The 25810-nt window shown below is 34.8% G+C and overlaps 1 protein-coding gene across 6 annotated transcripts in view; it reads right to left on the bottom strand.

The window, feature by feature from the left end:
- Positions 1–25810, bottom strand: part of Ppp4r4 (protein phosphatase 4 regulatory subunit 4) — a 113604-nt gene that overhangs the window by 24697 nt on the left and 63097 nt on the right. For all 6 annotated transcript variants that reach the window (XR_013439242.1, XM_078050774.1, XM_021735857.3 and 3 more), the window contains 7 exons: positions 23060–23181; positions 21817–21939; positions 20633–20805; positions 20200–20319; positions 17966–18043; positions 16983–17066; positions 15480–15662 (listed from right to left, as the gene is read on the bottom strand). Coding sequence is in view for 5 of the 6 variants with exons in the window: in XM_078050774.1 (XP_077906900.1) it covers positions 15480–15662; positions 16983–17066; positions 17966–18043; positions 20200–20319; positions 20633–20805; positions 21817–21939; positions 23060–23181 (883 nt within the window). In the remaining variant the exon portion in view is untranslated. The remainder of the gene's footprint in view (positions 1–15479; positions 15663–16982; positions 17067–17965; positions 18044–20199; positions 20320–20632; positions 20806–21816; positions 21940–23059; positions 23182–25810) is intronic.

Here is a 25810-nt window from a genome sequence, read left to right as displayed (position 1 = left end):
CTATAACCTAATACATTTTCTTAATAATTTGCCCCCACCAAATCAATTCTAAGTTAGTAACTAAAAGAGGAGTCTTCACTCGCTTTTCAAATCACTGAATTTACATCCTTCTAGAAGAGTCTTCCTAATTTAATGTTAAAATCACTCAGGCAAATCAACTAATACAACACAGTGCAAAGTTATGGTAACACAGTCATGTTCAATCATCTAAGTTTGACTCTCATTTCCTTGTTACATCATCTTAGATGACATGTTCCTCAGATATGGCTCAGTTCCCCATTTCCTAGATTCTGTCACTCATTCATTCAACAAACATTTGCTAAAACATTTGTCAGATATATCACCCAAAATGTCCCACTCATTCTAAAACAAAAAGGTAGAGACCCAAAGGTCAGGTCCACTCTTCCATCTTTCTGGTTCTTCAACCTCAGCATCATTCACTACAATCTCCGGCCCATGGGACAAAGCTTAAAATCCAAAGGGCCCATGTCAATCACTCTTACCAGTATTCCAACACCTCTGTCCTTTGAATTCCTCCTCACATCACTGAAGAGAACCTTAACTCTAAATGAATTCAATCACTTATTTAGTGGGTTTTATTCAAACCACATATTAGAGAAAAATCTCTCAACCAGATATAAATTCAAAATCACCATCCTGAATTATACATAAAATATCACAATATTCAATGATTGAATATTGAGACAATTACAGTGGGAATCCTTGAAATTCAAGCAGAATCAAGTGCCCCACTGCTGAGACACCAATGCCTGCCAGTCCAATCCCCTTCACACATGCCATTCCACTCTACTAGGTACCATTTCATGCTGAATGTAAAAAGAAGATACCTGCTATGACTTAGAACAGAAATCTTGAAAAAGATAAATAATCAGAAACATAAGTGGCTTAAAATGAATTTTACATAAATAGGGAACTAAATAAAAGCACATTATTCTTTTGGGTATAATGAAATAATTTCAAGTGCATATACACTAGTCACATGAAAATATATACACTTTACAACTCATACATAATATATACCTTATAATATAAGGTAAATATCCTTAGGGGTCAGAAATCAAAGACAAACATAATATCATGTCAAAAAAACATAAAAGCCATCTTGAAGTTGTGACAATTTAAACATGAAGAATAATGACTGCAACAAAGATATCATTTAATGTTTAAAAAAGAGTCTGAAGAGAGAAACTCAGAGAGAGAAAACCAAAATCAAAATTGACTTATCACCTTTACAAGTGGTCACTGCACCAAGTCTTAGTTCTGAAATTTGAAAATTAGATGGGACGAATTCAGATTCCATCCTGATTTTACCTGTTTTCTCAGGGTAACCAAATACCCATGTGGATGAGGGAAAGCACTTCTTCATAGAAGAATACCATTAATGAGGCCTAAGAAACGATGGAATTTTTAAAAATCACTCATTTGCAAGTTCTAATAAAGTAATTCAAGCAAGGGTGATCAATGGGTGCTAAAATTATTGAGTCAAGACTGATGAGAAACTGGGTATTCAGAGGGTTGAAGAATCAGTTGCAGACTGCAGTACAGACCACAGTGGTAGAAAAAACTAGCTTTGCATAACCACTCTTAGCTCACCAACAGTGGAACAATCACCCAGACTTAATCTAATGTAAAATATACAATAGCACCTCTAAAGTTTCCTTGCCAAAAAATGCTTAACCTGAATCACAGCAAGCCCTCAGGTCTAACTCGTGGTTTACAAGGAACACAGATAAGCAGCAATCCAACAGATAATAAGCTAGAATATTCTACAGCACAACCACCCAGTCCCTTCTACAATCTATGTCATGAGCAAGTGGAGAGGGACAGGGAGACTCTTCTAGATGAAATGATAATTCAGAGGGCAGAGAATGTAGCTCTGTGGGAGAGCACTTGCATAGAATGGATAAGGATGTGGGTTCTATCCCAAGCACCCCCACCAGCCCCCCCCAAAAAAAAAGAGAGAGAGAAGGAAAATTGAGAGATATAACAATCAAAGGCAAGGTACAGATCTTAACTGGATCCTATATGAAATAAAATAATCAAAAAGTTCACTTGGGAGATATTTGCTAAGCTATTAATATGCTGAGAGCCATAGCCCAGTCAATTTTGCCAGTGGTTGAGAGGTGACCAGCAAGCCATTGAGATGATAATGGTTATGTTAAGCTGTGTATTCAATTGTATATTAGACCCCTGCTGTCCACCTGCTACTTTGGAGTTCTCTCGAGGATTCCCGGAGAGTTCCCATTGGTTGGGGAAGTATGGGAGGAGGGATTTCTGGTTGGTGTGTAGTGTGTCCCCAGAGAAGGCCATGTGCCTGGCGTTCACCGGAGTGCGGAGAATAAAGGAGTTCCTGTTTTGAACCTACAAGGTTGTGTGGCGGCTAGGTTATTTTGTGCCCAGCCAAACTGTGGCATTAATATACATTAAATATTAAGTAATATTAAAGAATAATTATGAATGTTGTCAGATGTCCTCAGTAGAATGTAAATTGAATAAGAATAGGTCCTTTGCTTTTTTGTTCACTATATTATATTCCTGGCACCTAGAATAATGCTTGTCACATAGTAAGGACACTATAAATTTTGTTGAATGAATGAATAGATGAATGAGTATTATAAGTATGGTACTAAAAATATAAATGTCTTTATGTATCCTGTTTGAGCACAGAAAACATGCTAAAATAATTGTGTATTTGCTTTAAGTGTGGAATTATCTCCTTGTAAAGGAGAACAGTAAAACATATCTCTCAGCCAGGAATGGTAGTGCATGCCTGTAATCCCACTGACTAGAGAGACTGAGGCAGGAGGACTGTGAGTTCAAAGCCAGCCTCAGCAACTTAGTAAGTCCCTAAGCAACTTAGCGAAACCCTGTCTCTAAATAAAATATAAAAAAAGGCTGGGGATGTAGCTCATTGATTAAGCCCCGCTGGTTTCAATGCTTGATACCTAAAAATATATATTCATTATATATATATAATACATATATATAATATATAAATTAATTAATTATGTATATCACCCTTAAAAGCACTCATTCACATTCTACATTGTAAGTTATTTCTCTTTCCTGAAGCTAACAATTCAGAATATTTATATATTCTTTTCACATCCTAAACACAAACATGCCAACTGTATAATTAGGTTGAAACCAACAATTAAAATCAAGCTTCATTTTACTTATAATCTCCTATTAATGTACTTATTTATATTTGATTACTTCTTCTACCATCCCTGTATTAGAGTTGCTTTATTACCTAAAATATTGTATATTTTGAGAAGAAAGTGTATTCTCTGTTGTTGTATGAAATATTCTATAGAGGTCTATTATGTCCATTTGATTTCTGTTATTTTTCAGGTCCAAAGAGTTTTTACTGAGTTTATAGCTGCATGACCTACTTAATGTTGAGAGACATGTATTGAAATCACCCCATATTATTGTACTGGGGCCTATGTGAGGCTTCAAGTGGTGTCTCTTTTATATAATCAGAGGTACCCATGTTCGAGGCATAAATATTTGTTATTGCTACATCTTCTTGGTGGATTGTTCCCTTTCCACTATGAAGTGATCTTCTTCATCTCTTCTCATTAATCTTGGTGTCAGATCTGCTTTCTCAGATGAGAGTAGCTATTCCTTTTTGTTTTCTATTTCCATTTGCATTGTATATCAATTTTTATCCTTTCACTTTCAACCTGTGGCTGCCTTTGCCTATAAAGTGCATCTCTTGCTATCAACATAGTTGGTCTTGTTTTTTAATCCATTCTGCCAGCCTATGTCTTTTAACTGGAGAATTGAGACCATTTACTGTCAATGTTATTACAGAGAAATGCTTATTAATTCCTGCCATTTTGATGTATTTGTAATGTTTAATTTGGTCCAGCTTCTCATTTGCTTAGTAACTCTTCAAATAATATTTGTTCCTTTGAGAATTCTGGGGTTCTTCTGTGTGGAGTATTTGATCCTTTGAGAACTCTGGGGTTCTTCTGTGTGGAGTATTTTGTTAAGTAAATTCTCTAGTATCAGCTTTCTTCTCGTGAATTCTTTTCATTTATACTTATTTGGAAGGTTTTTTCCTTCTTCAGATCTGAAGGAGAGTCTTGCTTGACATAGCCATCTTGACTGACAGTTATTTTTGTTTAGGACTTGGAACACAACATTCCAAACCATTCTGGCTTTTAGAGTTTGTGCTGAGCAATCAGAAGTGATTCTGATAGGCTTGCCTATAAAACTATCTGATATTTTTTCTTCTGAGGCTTTTAGAATTTTAGCCTTATTCTGCATGTTATGCATTTAATTATAATGTGTCAGGGAGAGGTTGTTTTTTGACCTTGTCTATCTGGGGTTCTGAATGCCTCCTGTATCTGGATGTCCATCTCATTCTCAAGGTTTATTTGGAATATGTTCTGTTATTATTTCCCTGAAGAGGTTATCAATTCCCTTAACTTGCACCTTGAAAACTGCTTTAATTCCAATGATTTTTAAATTTGTGCTCTAAGTGCCCCAGAGTTCCTGAATACCCAGATCATAGTTACTTATTTTCTTGTTTTTTAATGCATCTGAATGTTCAGGGTGGCCACATTATCTTCCACATGGTCTACTCTATTAGAGGCACTTACCACTGAACATTTTTATTTATTGTATTTTTCATTCCCAAAATTTCTGTTCAGTTCTTTTTTGAAAAAAATTATTTTTTTAGATATATATGATGGTATATTTTGACATATTATACACATAATACATAACTTATTCTAATTAGAATCCCACTTTTATGGTTGTACATGATATGGAGTTTCACTGGTCATATTCATATATGAACATAGGAAAGTTATGTCTGATTCATTCTACTGTCTTCCCTCTTCCCATCTCCCCTCCCTTTCTCCCCTTTATCAAATCCAATGAACTTCTATTCTTCTCTCTCTTACCCTTATTGTGAGTCAGCATCCACATACCAGATAAAATATTCAGCCTTGGGTTTGGGGGGGATTGGCTTATTTCACTTAGCATAATAGTCTCCAGTTTCATCCATTTACTGGCAAATGCCATAATTTCATTCTTCTTTATGGATGAGTAATATTCCATTTTGTGTGTGTGTGTATGATTGTGTGTGTGTGTATATATATATATATAAATGTGGTACACACACACACACACACAATTTTCTTTATCCATTCATCTGTTGAAAGGCACCTAAATTGGTTCCATAGCTTGGCTATTGTGAATTGAGCTGCTATAAACATTGATGTGGCTGTGTGACTGTAGTATGCTGATGCTAAGTCCTCTAGGTATATGCCAAAGAGTGAGATAACTGGGTCAAATGGTAGTTTCATTCCAAGTTTTCTGAGGAATCTCTTATACTGCTTTCTGGAGTGGCAATTTTCAGGCCCACCAACAATGTATGAGTGAACCTTTTCCCCCACATCTCCACCAACATTTATTGTTACTTGTATTCCTATAATTGCCATTCTGACTGGAGTAAGGTGGAATTTCAGTATAGTTTTATTTGCATTTCTCTGATTGCTGGATATGTTGAACATTTTTTCATATATTTGTTGGTCATCTGTATTTTTTCTTTTGTGTAGATCCTGTTCGGTTCTTTTGCCCATTTATTGATTGGATAACTATTTTGGGGTTTTTTGGGGAGGGGTTGGAGGGTTTTTTTGGGGGTGGGGGTTAAGGGTTTTTTTTATTATTCTTTGTATATCCTGGAGATTAATGCTTTATCTGAGGTACAGGCGGCAAAGATTTTGTCCCATTCTGTAGGCTCTGTCTTCGCACTCTTGTTTCATTTGCTGTAAGGAAGCTTTTTAGTTTGATACTATCCCATTTATTGATTCTTGATTTTACTTCTTGTGCTTTAGGATTTTTACTGAGGAAGCTGGTTACTAACCTGACATAATGGAGAATTGGGCCTACATTTTCTTCTAGTGGTGCAGGGTCTAATAGTGTAAGATGAGAGATAGGGATTAAATTTCATTCTATCATATATGGATTTATAGTTTTTCTAGCACCATTTGTTGAAGAGACTATCTTATCACCAATGTATTTTATGGCACTTCTGTCTAGGATGAGATAGCTGTATGTATGTGGGTTTGTCTCTGTCTTGTATTCTGTTCATTATTCTTCATGTCTGTTTTTGTACTATCACCCTATAATATAAATTAAGGTCTGGTATTGTGATGCCTCCAGCTTCAATTTTCTCACTAAGAATTTCTTTGGCAATTCTGGGCCTCTATTTTTTCCAAATAAATTTCATGGCTGATTTTCTATTTATATGAGGAACATCATTGGAATTTTAATAGGAATTGCATTAAATCCATATAGTGCTTTTGGTAGTATGCTCATTTTGATTATATTAATTCTGCTTAACCAAGAACATGGGAGATCTTTCCAAATTCTATGGTCTTTTTCAATTTCTTTCTCTGTTTTTTTGCAGTTTTTACATTGTAGAGATCTTTCACGTCTGATTTTTAGGTTGATTCCCAATTTTTTTTTTTAGGCTATTGTGAATGGGATAGAAATACAATTGATTTATGGGTGTTAATTTTGTATCCTGCTACTTGCAGAATTCATTTGAGGTCTAGTAGCTTTCTGGTGAAGTTACTTGAGTCTTCTAAATATAGAATCATGTCAGCAACTAGGGATAGTTTAAGCTCTTCTTTTCCTATTTGTATCCATTTAATTTCTGTCTTTTGCTTAATTTCTCTGGTTAGGGTTTCAAAAATTATGTTGAATAGAAATGGTGAAAGGGGACATCCTTCTCTTACTATGGTTTTTAGAGGAAATGCTTTCAGTTTTTCTTCATTTAGAATGATGTTGGCTTTGGGTTTGTCATATATTGCTTTTACAATGCTGAGGTATGTTCCTATTATCCCTAGTTTTTCTAGTGTTTTGACCATGGATGGATGCTGTATTTTGTCAAATCCTTTTTCTGCATCTACTTAGATAATCATGTGAGCCTTGTCTTTAAGTCTGTTGATGTGATGAACTACATCTATTGATTTCTATATGGTGAAACAACCTTGCATCTCTGGGATGAACCCCATTTGATCATGGTACACTCTCTTTTTTAAAATGTGTTTTTTGTGTGCAGTTCACCAGAATTTTAATAAGAACTATTGCATCTATGTTCATTAGGAATATTGGTCTGAAGTTTTCTTTCCTTATGTGTCTTCATCTGGTTCTGGTATAGGATGATACTAGCTTCATAGAATGAGTTTGGAAGGGTTCTCTCTTTTTCTGTTTCACAGAATAATTTGAGGAGAACAGGTGTAAGTTGTTCTTTGAAGGTCTCATAGAACTCAGCTGAGAATCCATTCAGTCCTGGGCTTTTCTTTGTTGGTAGCTTTTGATGGCATATTCAATTTCATTGCTTGAAATCGATCTGTTTAGATTTTCTACGATTCTGATTCAGTGTGATCATGATTCAATTTGTGTAAGTCATATGTCCCTAGAAATTTGTCAATGTCTTCATGATTTTCTATTTCTTTGGGAATATAGATTTTCAAAATAGTTTCTGACTATTCTCTGTATTTCAGTAGTGTCTGTGGTGATATTTCCTTTTTCATAATAAATTTTAGAAATTTGAGTCTTTTTTCATAAGCTTGGCTAAGGGCTTATCAATTTTAATTATCTTTCAAAGAAACAACTTTTTGTTTCATTGATTTTTTAAAATTTTGTTTGTTTCAATATCATTGATTTCAGCTCTGGTTTTAATAATTTCCTGTCTTCTACTGTTTTGGATGTTGATTTGTTCTTCTTTTCATAGGGCTTTGAGGTGTACTGTTAATTATTTGGTGACTCTCTATTCTTTTGAAGAATGCACTCAGTGCAATGAACTTTCCTCTTAGAACTACCTTTGCTAATGTACCAAAGATTTTGGTATATTGTGTAGCTAATCTCATTTACATGTATTTTTTTATTTCATCCCTGATTTCTTCTGCTATCCATCATTCATTCAATACTGTGTTATTTAGTCTCCAAAGTTAGAGTAACATTTTTTATTTTATTGTTGATTTCTAATTTCATTCCATTATGATCTTATAGGATACAAGGTATTATCTCTATTTTTTGTGTTTACTAAAAGTTGTTTTGTGGCCTAAGATATGCTCTATTTTAGAGAAGGATCCATGTGCTGCTGAGAAGAAAGTATATTCTGTCATCGATGGATAAAATATTCTGTATATCCTCTTAAGTCTAAACTATTAATTCTATTTTTTAGTTCTATAGCTTCTTTATTTAGTTTTTGTTTGGAAGATCTTTCCAGTGATGAGAGGCATGTAAAGTCACCCCGTATTATTGTGTTGTAATTCTTGAAATAGAGAAAGTTTGTTTGATGTATGCAGATGCTCCACTGTTTGGGGAATAAAGGTTTACAATTATTGTGTCTTGATGATATATAATTCACTTAAGAGTATGTTATGGCCTCTTTTTTTGTCTCTTCTGATTAATTTTGGCTTGAAGTTCACTTTATCTGATATTAGAATAGAAACCCCTGCTTGTTTATGAGACCCATATGAATGATATGATTTTCCCCTTCCTTTTACCTTCAGTCTGTGGATATATTTGCCTATGAGATGAGTCTCTTGGAGACAGCAAATTGTTGGGTCTTGTTTTTTATTCCAATCTACCAGTCTATGTCTTTTGATTGATGAATTTAAGCTATTTACATTCATTGTTATTATTGAGATATGATTTTTATTCCTGTCATTTTGATTTATTTCTGGTTTTTATTTGAGCTAGATTCTCCTTTGATTGACTATTCTTCTAGAGTAGCTCCTCCCTTTGCTGGTTTTTCACTTTTATTCTTCATTTTTTCTTCATGAAATATCTTATGTTTTATACTTCAGGCTTTCTAGTTATAAACTCTTTTAACTTTTGTTTCTCATGGAAGGTTTTTATCACATTGTCAATTCTGAAGCTTAATTTTACTGGTTATAGTATTCTTGGTTGGCACCATTTTTCTCTCAGAGCTTGGTATATATTATTCCAAGACCTCCTAGCTTTGAGGGTCTGAGTTTAGAGACCAGCTGAGATCTGTATTGGTTTCCCTCTAAATGTTACCTGTTTTTTTTCTCCTATAGCCTTTACAATTCTATCCTTATTCTGTATGTTAGGTTTTTTTCATAATAATGTGTCTTGGGGTGGGTCTGTTATAATTTTGTATATTTGGGGTTCTCTATGCCTCCTGTATTTGATTTCCTATTTCATTGTTAAGATTTGGGAAATTTTCAGATATTATTGCATTGAAAACATTGTACATTCCTTTAGTTTGTTTCTACAAGGTTTTTTCATGTTATCCCATATTTCCTGGAAGTTCTGTTCATGGCCTCTTAACATCTTTTCTCCATGGTCAACTCTATTTTCAAGATTATATATTTGGTCTTCATTGCCTGTACCTCTTTCTTCCAAGTGGACCAGTCTGCTGGTGATGCTTTCCTTTCCAGTGAATTTTTAATTTGTTTTACAGATTTCTTCATTTTGAGTATTTATGCTTGATTTTTTTTCAGAATTTCTATCTCTTTAATGAAGTGACCTTTCAGTTCCTTTATTTTCTCCCTGTAGTCACTTCTTAATTCATCTTCATCTCCTACCTCACAGATCAATTTAACTGTGAACATTCTAAACTCCTTCTCTGACACTTCTTCCACTGTGGTGTTCATGATTTCTGTTATTTAATTATTTTGGTTTATTTGAGGTGATTTGTTTCCTTGCTTTTTCATGTTGTTGGTGGGTCTACCCATTTAACAGTATGAATTGGAGGCAGTAGATTTTCTACCCTGTGGACTTATAGTGTCCCTGAAGGTTTCTAGTACCTCACAGTTTAGGGGGATACAGATAACAAAAACCAATGCAAACAACTACAGCATTAAACCAAAGAGTTCCTGCTTTGGCATCTATAGTGTTATCACACTAAACAGAAATGACATGATCAGTTATTGCTTATGGTAAAAGCAGTAAGTTTACATAAAGGTTTGCAATTTTAAGTAGTGAACAGGGATAGAAAAGAAGTGATGTAGGATGTAATGATTGTGAGGGAGGAGGAGAGAAAATAGAAGCAAAAAATAAAGGAAGAGTGAAAGAAACATCAAAAAAGACTGGTTGTTATCAGTGTAAAAGAAAGAGGCAATCAAGGGAAACAGATAATTGAGAGATAAATGTATAAAATAAAAATGTTAAAAATAATAAAAAATAAAAATATAAGAACAAAACTGATATAGTTAAATCAAACATCTTTATACTCAAAATACTGACCCCTGAAAAATAACTGCCTTCAAAAAATACTAGGAATGAGAAAAAAGAAGCAGATATGTATAAGTGTCCATGAACCATTCAGGTCACAATTAACAGAAGAAAAAAGACAGAAAAAGGATCTTGATGAAAAGTTAACAAATTATTTCTATTGGGGCTGAAAAGATTCTCAGCTTCCCTTCTCAGGTGTCTTAGGTGGGGTTGATGAAGTATGAAAGTATACAGACGGGACTCCTGGGGGTGGGGTTAGGTGTAGGGAGCCTCTAGGTTCTTCCTTGAATGGCGATTTGTTTGAAGACTTTAAATCAGTGCACTTCCCAGGCTGAGCAGTTCCCAAACCACTCTGAGAGACTGGACCCCAGGAAAAACCTCCAGGTTTCACTCAGACAGTGGAGGGGCCAATGCTTGCTCGCCTCAGTCACTTGTGAACTTCATGTTTTCTGGACTCTTGGGTTCCAACTTGGAACTCATTCTATTCCTACCCAGCCCTTTCAAATTCTAGCTAGGTGCATCTCTCCCAGCAGATCTTTCAAGCAACCAGGCTGGAGGGGTTGGGGGAAGCTGGGTATGTTTTCCTGACCAGTACTCCTTTGTTTGATATTCTCCTGGTTACTTAAGACATACTCTATGCCATCCCACATGGGTTTTCAGACCTATACTTTGGGCCCAGCACAGTTGCAAGGATTCAGTTCCCCCAGCTACTATTCCCCAGCACTGGAGCTGCAAAATGGTTCCCTTCTCTGTTCTTCTTGGTAGCTGAGAGAGATGTAGCTTCTTTCAGGTGACTTGGGCAGTGTCTTTGATCTCTGATTTCTATGTACCCAGATACCCCAAACTTCCTAAGAATGTGGGTTCCTTTAATTGATGTATGCCTCTACTATTTTAGTGCAAGGGGAATCACACTGGCAGGTGCCACCAGCAGCAGCAGCAGTGCTAGGGATTTCTTATTTATTTTGTTATATCCAACCTCCTGAGTCCTTTTTGCTTTTAATGTCAAAAATTAATTCCCAGTAATGTTCCCCCTTCTGACCTTGCTGAGAAGCTGCTTGTCTGATTTCTCGGTTTCACACCACAGGCAACCAAGTAGGTGACCTTCTCTAATCCATCATTTTGAATCCTCCAGTTTGGTTTTTTATCAATATTTCTATCTCATTAAATTTCTCATTTATATCCTATACTGACTTCCTTAATTCATTCAGTTGTTCTGTGTTCTGTTGGAATTCATGTTTCAGGTCACAAAGCAACTCTTGACAAATACAAAAAATTGGAATAATTCCCTGCATCTTATCAGATCATAATGGTATGAAATTAAAAAAACAACACAACAAAACCTACAGAAACCACATAAATATATGGAGATTAAATAAGACAGTTTTGAATGATGCATGGGTGATAGAAGAAATCAAGGGATATAATTTAAAAATTCTTAGACTCAAATGAGAATACTGACACAATCTATCAGAACCTCTGCAACACTATGAAGGCAATTCTGAGAGGAAAGTTTATAGCTATGAGTGCCTACACAAGAAAATTTAAAAGGTTCCAATAAACAACCTAATGATGCATCTCAAGGCCCTTGAAAAAGAACAAACAATTCCAAAAATTATTTAAGATCAAAGCTAAAATTAATGAAATAGAGAACTTTAAAAAATACAAAGGATCAATGAAACAAAGAGGTGGTTCTTTGAAAAGACAAACAAGATTGATAAGGCCTTAGCCAAACTAACCAAAAGAAAAAGAAAGAAAACCCAAGTTAATAAAATTAGAGATTAAAAAAGAGAAATCACCATAAACATCATAGAAATCCAGTGGATCATTAGGGACTATTTTAAAATTTGTACTTCAATAAATTGGAAAACCTAGAAGAAATGGATACAGTTCTAGACAAATATAATCTGCCAAACTGAATCAAGAAGACACAGGAAACCTAAAGAGATCAATGACTAGCCATGAAATAGAAGCAGTAACCAAAAGCCTTCCAACAGAGAAAAGTCCAGGACCAGAAGGATTCTCAGCTGAATTCCTGTTTAATATAGCGCTAGAAATTCTAGCCAGAGCAATTATTCAAGAAAAAAAATTAAATGGATAAAATAGAAAAGGAAGAATGATATGTTCCTATGCCTAGAAGATTTAAAGAACTCCACCAAAAGACTATTAGTGCTAATAAACAAATTTGGCAAAGCAGCAGTTTACAAAAATCAACAGCTTTCCTATAAACCAACAACCAATCTTCTGAGAAAGAAGTTGGGAAAACAACTCCATTCAGAATAGCTTCACAAGGGAAAAAAAAAAAACTTAAAACATAACCAAGAAGGTGAAAGACAACTACAATGAACACTATAAAACATTGAAAAAAGAAGACCTCAGAAGATGAAAATACTAACCAAGTTCATGGATAGGAGAATTAATACTGTTAAAATGGCCATACTACCAAAAGCAATATGCAGATTCAACACAATCCCCACCAATGACATTCTTCACAGAACTAGAAAACACAGTCTAAAATTCATTTGGAAGCAGCCAAAGCAATTCTAAGCCAAAAAATATCACTGAATGCATCACAATACCTGACTTCAAATTATACTTCAAAGCTATAATAACAAAAAGTGCATGTTACTGGTATAAAAACAGACACACAGACCAAAGGAACACAAATAGAAGACAGTGACAAACCCATACATCAAGACTCATCCGATCTTTCACAAAGGTGTCAAAAACATACATAGAGAAAAGTCTTTTCTACAAATGGGGCTGGGAAAATTGGTTATCTACATGTAGAAGAATGAAACTAGATCCTTATCTCTTACCCTGTACAAAAAAATCAACTCAGAATGGATCAAAGACCTAGGGATTAGAACAGAAACTATGCAATTCCTAGAAGAAAACAGGGTCAACACTCCAGCATGTAGGTGCAGGCAAAAACTTTCTCAAAAGGACCTCTTAAGCTCAGGAAATAATGCCACGAATTTATAAATGGGACAGCATCAAAGTAAGAAGCTTCTGAACAGCAAAGGAAACAATTAGGAATGTGAAGCAAGAACTTACAGAGTAGGAGAAAATCTCTGATACCTACTCTTCTACAGAGGATTAATATCTAGAATATATAAAGAACACAAAAATCTTTATACCAAAAAAATCAAATAACCCAATTAATAAATGGGAACACTACAGACACTTCTTCTTAAAAGAAGAAATACAAACAGCCAACAAATATAAATATATATATATAAATGTTCAATATCATTAGAAGTCAGGGAAATGCAAGATTTAACTGAGATTTCAGTCGGAATGGCAGTCATCAAGAATACAAATAATAATAAATGCTGAAGAAGATATGGAGAAAAAGAAACACTTTTATAACATTGGTGAGACTATAAATTAGTATAACCACTATGCAAATAGTATGGAGACTCCTTAAAAGACTAGGAAAGGAACCACAATATGACCCAGTGTCACCACTCCTTAGTACTTAACTTGAAGAATTAAAATCATCTTACTGTAATGATACATGTACAACCATGTTTATAGCAGCATAATTCACAATAAACAAACTATGAAATTGTCCTAGGTGTCCATCAATGGATGAGAATGAATAAAGAAAATGTGGTGTATAAACACATGGAGTTTTATTCAGCCATAAAGAAAAAAGAAAGTATATCATCTGGGGGGAAATGGATGAAACTAAAGACCACTGTGTTAAGTAAAATAAGTCAAACTCAGAAGGTTAAAGGTTATATACTCTCTTATGTGGAAGCTAGAGAGGAAAAAGGAAAAGAAAGGTGCTAGGGGTGGGGAAACTCATGAAAATCAGAGAGAGATCAATAAAGGAAAGGATCCAAGGAGTGGGAGATGGGGAGGGAGATGCAGGAAGAGCTAGAGAGTGATATTGACCAAATTATGTTGTTTTATTGTATATTGTGTATATGTATAAATATTTAATAACAAATCCCCTTAGTAATGTATAACTCTAACACACCAATAAAAAAAAAAGTGGGGAAAAAATAGAGTACAAGCTCCATTAGAACAGGAGTCTGTTCATCTATGTTGTCATTGCTATAACTTCAGCTCTTAGACAAGTAAGGCATATATAGAACACACTTAAATAAATTACTGCTGAATAAAATTAACTTAATAAATTCTGCTCATTTTATGAGAAATGTCCAATGTGGTACATTCATGCTATTAAATGTGAAACTTATAAGGATGTATCATTGTCAGAATCACTCTTTAAGATTGTTATACTGCAATACAAATTTTAATTTCTCAGCTAGGCTTTGATGTGTGAAATAAGCTAGTAGGGTGGTAGTTAATACAATGTGTGCCAAGTACTTTTTATGTTTTCCTAAGCTGCAAATAATGCTAACATATTTTTTCTCATTTTTAAATCTTTGAAGCTAAAGTTGATTCTCGATTTTTGAGATGACTGTTAACTTTCAGCATCTCCCTTTCATTGAAAATAAATAATACAAATTAAAAATACTTTTTTTCAAAAAATTTCCAAAACAGAACATTATCTGGAGCTTTTAAAACTTTCACAAAATGGAACTGGAATATCATATTAAATATACAGTAATCTGAGGATTAAAACAATCCTCTCTGAAAATTTTTTATGAAAAAAGCAAACAACTAACTTCATAAGGAGGTTTAAGTATAACCCTATTTCAAGGGTCAGGTGTTTGTTCCTTAACTCTAAAAGGTCATGTGCAGTAAGACATACAGTTTTCAGTATAAACTTTATCAGTCACATAGCCACCCCATTAGACACTATAACCCAAACTAATATTAAGGAGCTTAAGGGAAGCCTTGGGAAAATGGCCTCCTAGGGTGAGACAGTGAGGTTGTGGGTACATCAGAGGAGCACATGAGAGCAGAAGGTCCTTTGTGGTCAAGTTGCTGAGTCCTGTCAACTTTCTTCACAAGAACTGTATCAAATGTAAAGTGAGTTGGGCACAGTGACTCCTACAGTGTATAAACAAAGGGTAAGTGCAAGTCCTACCTGTTCCTGCCCCCTGCAACTAGGTGGAAGGTGATCAAACACAGAGAAGTAAAGGGAAACCAAGCTGCCTCCTCAGGGACCTGGGAGGATGACACCCTCCCAGACCCTCCCAGCAGAATGGAAAGAATTGAGTTTATTGCATTATTTTGATAATGTGAAGAATTTGGAAATGCCAAAATCAACCATGAGTTCAAAATAATAAAGATGCTGGGCTCACATTTGTCATCATGATGGTGAACATTCTTTGCAAGAAACGGTAATAAATCTGATCACTTGATATGATCTGAGGCAGACAGGCATATTTCTGCAGCAGCTTCTCATGGGTTCTCCATTTCAGAGAGGCTGCAGCTCGCTGCTCAGCGGCTGTGAGTGCTGGAATCAAGTCAGGCAGAGAGGACAACTGAAAAGGAATGCAGAGACAGAATCCATGGTACCTTAGTTGTCACAGGGAACATTATCTGGTGAAATCAAATACTTTTTTAAAAAAAAATCCCTAAGTAAAATTCAGTTACTAAAAATCAAATTTTGAAATAGACATTGGACTCCTTATTTTCCCAGGCGGGTGGATTACCATAGCGATTCTACATTTTGCTTTATATTACTATGGGCCAGTTTCACCTTCTAAGTTCCTACCCCTTTGTCCTATTGGTTATTCTTGGAGTAATCAGTTATGCTGAAAATATAAACACAAATGCAAAAGATAATAAATAAGAATCACAGTAGTATTAAAATTGCTAATGTAAGAATTACAGAGGAAATTTAATCAATTACCAACAGACCTTTGCAAGCAAGTACCGTGTGGCAGGAACTATTTCATTTATGTATTCATTTATTTGTTATAAAAATAGTAAATTAACTGGTTAAAAAAGCTATACTTGAAAAGTACTTTGAGATATTTTCAAAGAAACTGTATATTTCACCCACACAGCAGAGACACTGGAAATGAGAAAACAGAAGAGCACGTGGCTTTTTGTACTTAGCACTAGGACACAGCCTTGAAACCAGCCTGGCACTGTGGGCTCTGCGAGGCAGGGGAGCCACTGGCAGGAAGGCGGCACTTCCAGCATAACAGACCCGGGGGAGAGCTCCAGGTGGGTGCCTATGGCTTGGGCCATGTATTCCTCAGGGACAAGAAAGAAATTCAAGAAGGAAGCTTACAATGTCTCACATAATTGTCAATATTCAATGGTGACTCTCTCAAATAATGCTAAGAGACCCGAGATTAATCTGTTGTTCTTTCTTCTTTTACACACAAAGGCCTCGTGTAATATGTAAACTGATTACGGATCCTCTACCCTGCCTCTGAGGGATCCTGCCAGCAAGCTGAGTGCTCTCCACTCCGGGGTGGGAGATGGGTGGGCAAGTGCTATTCCCAGATCCTAATGTTTCCAAACATCCTTTCACTGAATGAAACAAATCTCATAACAACTATGCAGAGTAGAATAATACTTGGAAAGTTCAGAAATTTTTTTTGGCCATTGGGGGTGTGGGGGTACCAGGGATTGAACTCAGGAGCACTGGACCACTAAGCCACATCCCTAGCCCTATTTCCCTGTTTATTTTATTTAGAGTCAGGGTCTCACTGAGTTGCTGAATGCCTCACATTTGCTGAGGCTGGCTTTGAACTTGTGATACTCCTGCCTTAGCCTCCTGAGCTGCTGGGATGACAGGTATGCACCACTGCGCCAGCTCAGACACTTTTTTGACAGATGGGATTTACCTTATTTTCTTGAACACTGCTTTCTCCACCAGTAGACATAAGTTCCAAGATTTCTGGAAGATGTTCTACAAGAGCATCTAGTACCTTTTAATAGGAATATTTGTTATTCTTAGGGTGATTGCTATGTTTTTCTAGAATAGTTAACTTTACACATCAATTTCTACACAGAAATGATGTTATTTAACAAACATTTTGGGGGCTTCTATTTTCTTACTCTGGTATCTTCTTACTTCAAAGTCCTACAAAGATTTTTGCCTTGGTCAATCTCTTTCATAAGAGAGATTAATATAGGCATCTCTCAATATTGTTCAAAAAGTCTGAACTGGAGTTGGTTACTTCTACACAGCTGACATGCTCAAAACTGCCTCCCAACTTTTCAAAGGGAGTCTAAATCAGAAACTAGCCTCAGTGATATCAAAATATTGATCAGTAGAGCTCTCCATGTTAGTACCACTTAGTGAATGGAATGTACTAAACAGAACATCAAAGTGAAATATTACAAAATCCTCATAGGTAAGTATAAGAAGGTTAAAAAAAAAACTCCATCAAAACAATGCTAAAAGAAAACGTACACAAAATGTAACATATGATAATAACTGTGTAAAATAAAAATCATAATATAGAAAATACAGTAATAATTATATAGAAAAAATATAAATGCAAAAAAATATTGAGTTAGAATATATAATAATTAAAATAAATAATTAATTAAAAGTATTAAGAGTTAAGTTAGAATTAAAGGTACACTTTTTGTCTATTTTTGGCACTTCCTAAATTTTTCTACTTTAAAGCAATATTTCCATTTTAAAGCTAAATATATTTTAAATCCTAATATTTTTTAAAGATCTCCATTCTCAGTCTATGATATAGTTGTTATGTTGACATGAAGCTTTGGAGCTAATGCAACTCTCAGAAAATGGGGAAAAGGCACTGATATACTCGACTTTACATGAAAGAATATAAACCAAATAGTAAAGTATTACCTCCAGTGATTCATCTTGTAATAATGTTATCAGTTCTTTCTGTATTAAATATATACCAGAATTCAGAAGTTTAGACACCTAAAATATAGCAACAAAGTCTCTCAGATTTGATATAAAGATTAAAATAATATTTTTTAAAACTTACATTCTTGTTAGATGCTTCCTCTAAAATAAAAAGATTAAAATAAAAATATAAAATTAGATTTCTAGAAAACTCAGTTACATACATAACCAGCTTTTGCAGGGCTGGAGATGGAACTCGGGGGTGCTCTGCCACTGGGCTACATCTCTAGCCCTTCTTAGTTTTTGTTTTGAGACAGCATCTCACTAAGTTGCCAAGATTGACCTCTAACTTGTAATCCTACTACCTCAGCCTCCTGAGAAGCAGGGAATACAGATGTGCACCACTGCACCCAGCTTCCATAATCAGCTTTTAAAATCTATTTCATAGAATGTTGGATTGTGTGGACAATAGAGAGGCAGGCATGCATACAGCACGTGGGGAAATACAGTGGATAGGATTTCCGGAGCCATGACTTCCACATCAAAGCAGTAACAAGCCACAGGTCCCTCTAGCTGACAAACTGAAGTCTCAAAACAGCCAACAGTCTTAAAGGACATCCCAAGCACACAAGTGTTATAGCAGCTCCAAGTTTTCCAGAGAAAGTAGCTCCTGCTGAGGGCCTGTGGTGACATCAACTGGGTAGTACTAATGAGGAGAAACAACTTTCCTTTTTCTCAACAAAGACTCTAATCAGCCTGAGCACAGTTGGGGGAGTCAGAATACTCTGGTTCCTCTTGTAAACAGTGGGTTTATTTCTCCAAAGAAACTCAAGAGCCTCCGACGGTAGATTTAACAGTTTCTATTTTACATTTTTTAAAAATTGTGCTTGAGAAAATTTTATTTGGGGAAAAAAAATTATTACTGGATAACCCAAACTTTCCTTGTGCTGTTTTTAACTTGTTGAAATTATTATTGAAAAATAATATTTTTCTGAAAAATAAGAATATAATACAATAAACCAATTATCAAAATCCAGCAATAATACTGAATTACAAAATTTAAGTCCACCAGTGGATTTTTATTATTTAAAAAGACAAACCAAACTTAGTCCTTCATTTAAAGATGTGAACATCATTCTTAGCCTACTTTACATGATATGACTGTGAGAATATGGAACCTAGCCACCCAGATCATAAGTTGATCAACAATCTCTAAACTTTCTTTTACCAATGAAATATTTTTATTATACCCATACATTTCAATGTGCCTAATTACACGGTGCAATATTATGTTTACTATCAAATAGGATGAGATAAAAATCAACATGAGAAGAAAGTCTAATATTAGTAGCATAAACACTGCATTCTTGGACTCCAATCTTGTGCCAACTTCCCTGGAGACCACTGATCTAACAAACACACATGTACACAGTAACCAATCCTAAATAGCTGCTTATCCTGGAGGCTCAGCTGGAGTGCCCTCTGCCCTTTTCCATTCCCTAAAACAGATTTCTGTAGCTGCCAAAGATGATAGAATTGTGTAATGTTGGAATTATTTTAAATAACTATACCATTTAAGGGGAGAATTCCTAAATTTTGAACAGTGAACTCCTATTTCATCTAGGCCAGAAAGTGTCACTTTAAGGAAGCAAAGGATACCACTCAATAGTTAAAAGAATTTTAAGTACCATTTATAAAGGCTATGAGCATCCTGCACACTTTGAGCTACTCTAACAGTGCAAGGACAATAAAATATTCTCAATGAGAATAAGAACTTATTATACTACTTACAAAGAAAGGAAATATTTTACTATGCCACATACAATGAGGTTTTTTCTAATGTGAGTTACAGCTCATGCATGTTTACTGCAACGATAGCATAGGTGTGTTTCTTGCCATCATCTAAGAAATAGGACCCAAATTTTAACTTAATGGTTAAAAAGCTAATTACACTCATTGTAAAAATTTACACTCACTTTTTCTTATATTTTATGGGAAGCTATAATAGCTGAATCTAAATCTATGCTTAGGAAGCGCCATTCATTCATTTTCAGTAAAAATAATAAATGAAAATAATCTATCTATCAATTTTCCATTTGTACTAAAGAGATCTAAGTTTAGATGCAAAGCAAAAACATTATAAAGCATATTAAAAACTGATTTTACTTCCATATCTACTACAACTGCCTAGATTAATGTAATGTTCAGCAGTATAAATTTTTTAGACTTACTTCATAAAAGCAAATAGCAATAGTGTATCTGACTGGTACCTCAGGGTCATGACAAAGGCAGAAGAATGTAGAATAGAGTTCCATGTGAAAGTTCTTAGGATCAACAAAAACAATCATGGCCTGGTGGAGGTGGGAGGGGGAGATGAATAGGAAGGAGAGAAAAATATTCATTGGTACCTGGTATTATAATGAAATCACATTCTCTGAACCATAATTTAATTGGAAATCATATTTGAAAGATCCAAATGCATGCACATAATTCTAATTTATACATAGAAATATAAATTCCACAAATATTTATTCAGTGCCTGCTATACCACACATAATGCTAAGCAGCAAGTGTCAAATATGGCAATATTTCTTAATGCCATCTGTTCACATATTTTAGAGCTATAATTAAAATGCTCAGTAAATATAAATATATTGTTATTACCGGAAAGTTATAGGCACAATTCTTTCGTACTGAAGTATATTTCTTCTCCTGCTCTAGGACTTGGGGTGGACTCTGGTTTTCCAGATTGTGTCCATTTTCTTGTTGCAAACCCAATGTACAAAGTTTCTTATAAAACTCCAAAAATCTCAAGTGTTGATCTGGAGTAAGAATTCCTAAAACAAATGTAAAATCTGTGTTCAGCATTTCAATTGAAACAAAAATTAAAAAGAAAAACTCAAAATACAATAAAAACAAATTTGGAACCTAATCTTTAAATATATGGTTATAGACAGTTCATGAATCAAAAGTAATGAGGAAAGATAAACTATTATGAAGAAACCTAGCAGGTCATATTGTTTCATCTTATGTTCATTTTAATAATATTTTAACTTCAATTTCACAAGTGTGAACTATGTCATGCAGGAATTATTTCTATGTTAATTTCTTCAGCTTGTAGAAAACAAGTCAGAATAATAGGAATAATGTTATGACTATTTATACATATTGTTATTTTATTTATGGTAAATATTCTAAAATTTCCTCTAAAAACACAGGGGTGTTTTTGGAGCTTAAAGATCGAATCTAAAAAAAGAGAAGTGAATTCAAAATATTTTTGATATACGGAATGCTTCCACATTCAATCATTATTCACTATCAGGGAGCCAGGGATTCATTATGGATTGCAATGTATTTTTTCAATCATCTACTAAATGTCTGCAACTCACATAAAGAAAATGTGTTACTATGCCAAAAGATTTTAACTTAATTCTCATGATTATCATAAACTAAAAACTGAGCAATATGTTCAAAATACCAAGACTTAAAGGTATTATTCTATGTTCTATGTAAAACTACTTACAAGATACATTTATTATTCAACAAAAGATGAATATTCTTCCTATGCAGCAATAGTTCACATACCTGAGCTTCTGTTGTCACAAACCTAATACTATATAAGCATAAAACATTCCAAAGTCATTATTCTTTGAAATAGGTTCTACTAGTGAAAAGGTCTTTTCTAAATGTGCTTGAAATTAGTTTATCAAAATTCTAAGAGCTCATCAAATTTTACACACTTAAAGGATAGGTTTTACAACTGAAGAATTACTCAAGTTAATTGGCTAAGGTAGAAGAAAACAGGAAAAAGTTATCTATACTTTTGAAATTCTTAGAATATACCATACCATATAGTCCATGGCATAGTTTTCCTAAATGAAACGATAATGAAATAAGAATTGATTCATCTGCTTTGAAAGATTTTTCACAAAACGATTTCACTAAGGGAAGGATAGTTTGACTTCTGTCATCTGTAAAACAAAACAAAACAATGTATAATTTAGACCCAGTTGCCCACACTGTACATGTGGCAACTAATACACATACAAATTACAAGGGGTGGGGGGACTCTTGTTAGTCCCAGAATAATAGAAAATATCTGAAAATGATGATGACAAGGGTGGGTGGTAATGGAACGAGATGACCTTAGTGGGACTGGAGTGTCAACACAGGAGAAATGGGAAATAAAGAATGGGCAGGGATAAAGCCAGTTCTATGCTGATCCAGTGAAGGCAAGAGAACAAAAACAATACCAGGCTTTCTAGTTTGGAGCCTGGAGGATGATTCATTAACAGGAACAACGAAATTTGTTCAAATATCATATAATTTTTACTCTTTTGGTTTGTCCTGTTACCTAAACGATTATTCTGTAATTTTCACATAAATTATTGTCTACATTGCAATAATCCTAAAGAAACTCTCCTAGTTCAGATAAAAAGCTGGTAATCCCAGAGGATCTTAATCTTACAATTATACAATTAGGCTTCACACCTAAGTCTTGTCATTTACCCTTCCAAATTCCACCCTATCAAAATGGTTAATGTTTACTAATAAACTCATTGTCTAGAGTTAGAGATCTTAGTCATACTCTAGTAGAGCAACTAGTGATTTTTATTTCTTGATCTTCACAACACTAAGAAGTTCCTCCTTACTGATTAACACTCATATGCCCCATCCCATAATACTGCTCACACAGACACGATTTCTGGCATTAAAATATTTTTAAGAAGGGAAACTCACCTAGTAAGGATTTAAGTTTAAGAAGGGAAACTCATTGTTATAGTAAGGATCTGTCTTAATGTGAATTAGTGGAAAAAGTTAAGGTTACTTCCCAAGCCACAGTCTTGCTCTCTGCACAAGTCAGTTAAATTCTGAAGACAGAAATGACAGAGTGTGAAATATGCAGCAATACTGGATGCCATGAGGGTAACCATGGAAGTAGAGAAGACACCAAAAGAAAGAGTCGAGGAGAGGCTAAATATTTATCATAAAACTTAAAAATTCTGAATCTACATTTACACTTTATTTGTGACACAAAACATGAGACAGCACTGTTTTCAGATGCAAAGATGTATCCGGGTGAAGATTTACCTGTATCGAATATGTCAAGTAAATTAACCAAAGTTTCAAAAGCTGCAAGTCGCACACTGCTGCCTTCATCCCTAGAGAGTTCTATTAATTCAGGGAGCACCACATTTTTTGTGAGTTCTGTCCTGCACAATAATCAACAGAAGAAAATAAATCAAATCAACAAACTTGCAGCAAGAATTTACTGAAAACAAGTAGATGGGGTAGGTGTACAGAAAATAAGAAAAACCATAAAGATGCTCCTGTTCTCTGAAGCTTGCGTCTGGCTAGAAGAGCAAATGTGGACACAAGAAATCCCAACAGTGCTCTCATACTGATTAAGTCAGCTCCACTCCCCCCTGCGCAACACTGCTACCTGTAGAAATTGTAATTACTAGCAGTTTATATTAAACTTCATAAGTATATAATTTTCCATTCTAAGCAACTTCAGGAAGCAATCTAGACTAATAAGAAAAACTTATCAGTAGTAATTATAGAGACCAAGCAAAATCTTTTTAATTTATTTTTCCATTCACCTAAAACATGACGTTACAAAAACTAACTTCTATATAGAAGAATGGCACTAGATAGATATTCTACCTAAAAGAATGAAACACAACGCAAAGGCTTTTAGAGAATGTATAATATTTATATGTCAGATAGTTCTTTTTTATTTTTTGGGTACTAGGGATTGAACTCAGGGGCACTCAACCACTGAGCCACACCCCCAGCCCTATTTTGTATTTCACTTAGAGACAGGGTCTCATTGAGTTGCTTAGCACATTGCTTTTGCTGAGGCTAGCTTTGAACCCACGATCCTCCTGCCTCAGCCTCCCAAGCTGCTGGGATTATAGGCATGCACCACCACACCCAGCTGTCAGATAGTTCTTATTCAACATAACTTGTTTCCATTTATTCCTCATAAGATACCATTACAATGCCACACGCCTTGATAAAGTGAAGGTTTAAGTGTAGACTGCTTTCTCGAGTGTAAGACAGAAGATGGGGTATGAATTATAATTGACATAAATATTTATAGTGCACAAGAGAGTCAGCAATGGATTATTCTTTCAATATTCAGACTCAGGCCTTGAAGGAACTTTTCTTTTCTGTTGTCTATAATTTTTCATCTCTGTTGTATGCTGACTATCAGCTATTCTCAAGGTAGATCATTCTTCCCTTCATTGCTCATCTAAGACTTGTCTCTGAAAACTTTTATACATGTATCTTTTTCTTCTGAATTGAAACAGCTAATTCATCTTCTAAGTACTGATTGACTAAAGTTTTTAACCAGTCCTGGCCTATTTACTGTTCACATAAATTTTTCTATTCCATTTTTACTTTTTTTTAAAAAAATTAACTAGATCTAAATTATTCTTCCCTGAAGCTTTTTCACCTCAGTAGTCACATCATAACATTCGTAGTCTCATTTTATACCAGGGAAATTTTAAAGAATTTTTGAAAAATAAGCAGGAGGTTTATTAACTTTCTTTATTAGAACAAATTTTTAGGGTTTTTTTTTTTTCTTGACTGTTATTAGGAGATGATATAACCTGTAGAAGAGGAGGTCTTCTGGTCACTGGGGACATGCCTTGATGGGAATGTGGAACCTCACCCTTTCCTTTTTCTCATTTTCACTTTCTGGCCATGAGAGATGTGCTTTACCACATGCTTCACACCATGGTGTGTTGCCTTGACACAGGCCCAAAAGCAACAAGGTCAATTGATCATGGACCAGAACCTACAAAACTGTGAGCCAAAAGAAACCTTTTCTCCTTTTGGGGGGGGGGGGCAGGGGGTAGGTACCAGGTACTGTACTCAGGGGCACTCAACCACTGAGCCACATCCCCAGCCCTGTTTTGTATTTTATTTAGAGACAGGGTCTCACTGAGTTGCTTAGCACCTTTATTTTGCTGAGGCTCGCTTTGAACTCATGATCTTCTTGCCTCAGCCTCATGAGCTGCTGGAATTATAAGTGTGCATCTCCATACCCAGAGAAACCTTTTCTGTTATTAGAGTGCTTACCTCAGGTATTTGTTGCAGAACAGAAAGCTAACCATCACAGTAGAAATCACATATTAGATAGTTTCTGCTATCATAACATGAAAATCCTATGATTATGTCATTAATACGTCAAATGAATTCACAATTAAATAAATACACATATGATTAAGCAAATTAGTTTCTTAAGGGGACTCTAACTTAATAAGCTAGGTAGATTATTTCTAGTTTTACTTTTATAAATTAATCCTTAAGCAATAATCTTAGATTAATTTAAAAACACTTGACCCTCCAATTTTTAACAAAATGTCAGATGAGAAAAAAAATTGATAAATCATATTCTACATCTTCATAAAGTGATTAAGGTAACAGTTTGTTCTCCTCCCAGGTTGTGATCCTGACTGATATACATAGATTGGGTAAGACTGAATTCATTATGGTCTACAATGACCCAAAAAGAGACATCTAGACTTAGAAGACCTATTAGAAAGAAGTTGGTTTTGAGATTAAAACAAGGGAATTGGTTACTCTAGTATAAACTGTCAAGCTTACTAAATCCAAGAGTAGACATAGAACAGTATAGTTCAACGCTCTGAGTTTGTGTGACACCATAAAGCTTTCCCAAGGCCTTAAATAAAATTAAAAATTATATAAAGACCATAAATTGACTTTCCTTGTTGTGAATCAAAGAACCAGATAAAACCAGTGCAACTTCTAGAAAAATAAGAGACTCCAATATTTGGTAACAATTTAGATCCTTTAAAAGAAAAATCT

Source organism: Ictidomys tridecemlineatus, chromosome 5 (assembly GCF_052094955.1).
Source record: "Ictidomys tridecemlineatus isolate mIctTri1 chromosome 5, mIctTri1.hap1, whole genome shotgun sequence".
Lineage (NCBI taxonomy): Eukaryota > Metazoa > Chordata > Mammalia > Rodentia > Sciuridae > Ictidomys > Ictidomys tridecemlineatus.
This window is presented reverse-complemented; position numbering and strand designations above follow the sequence as displayed.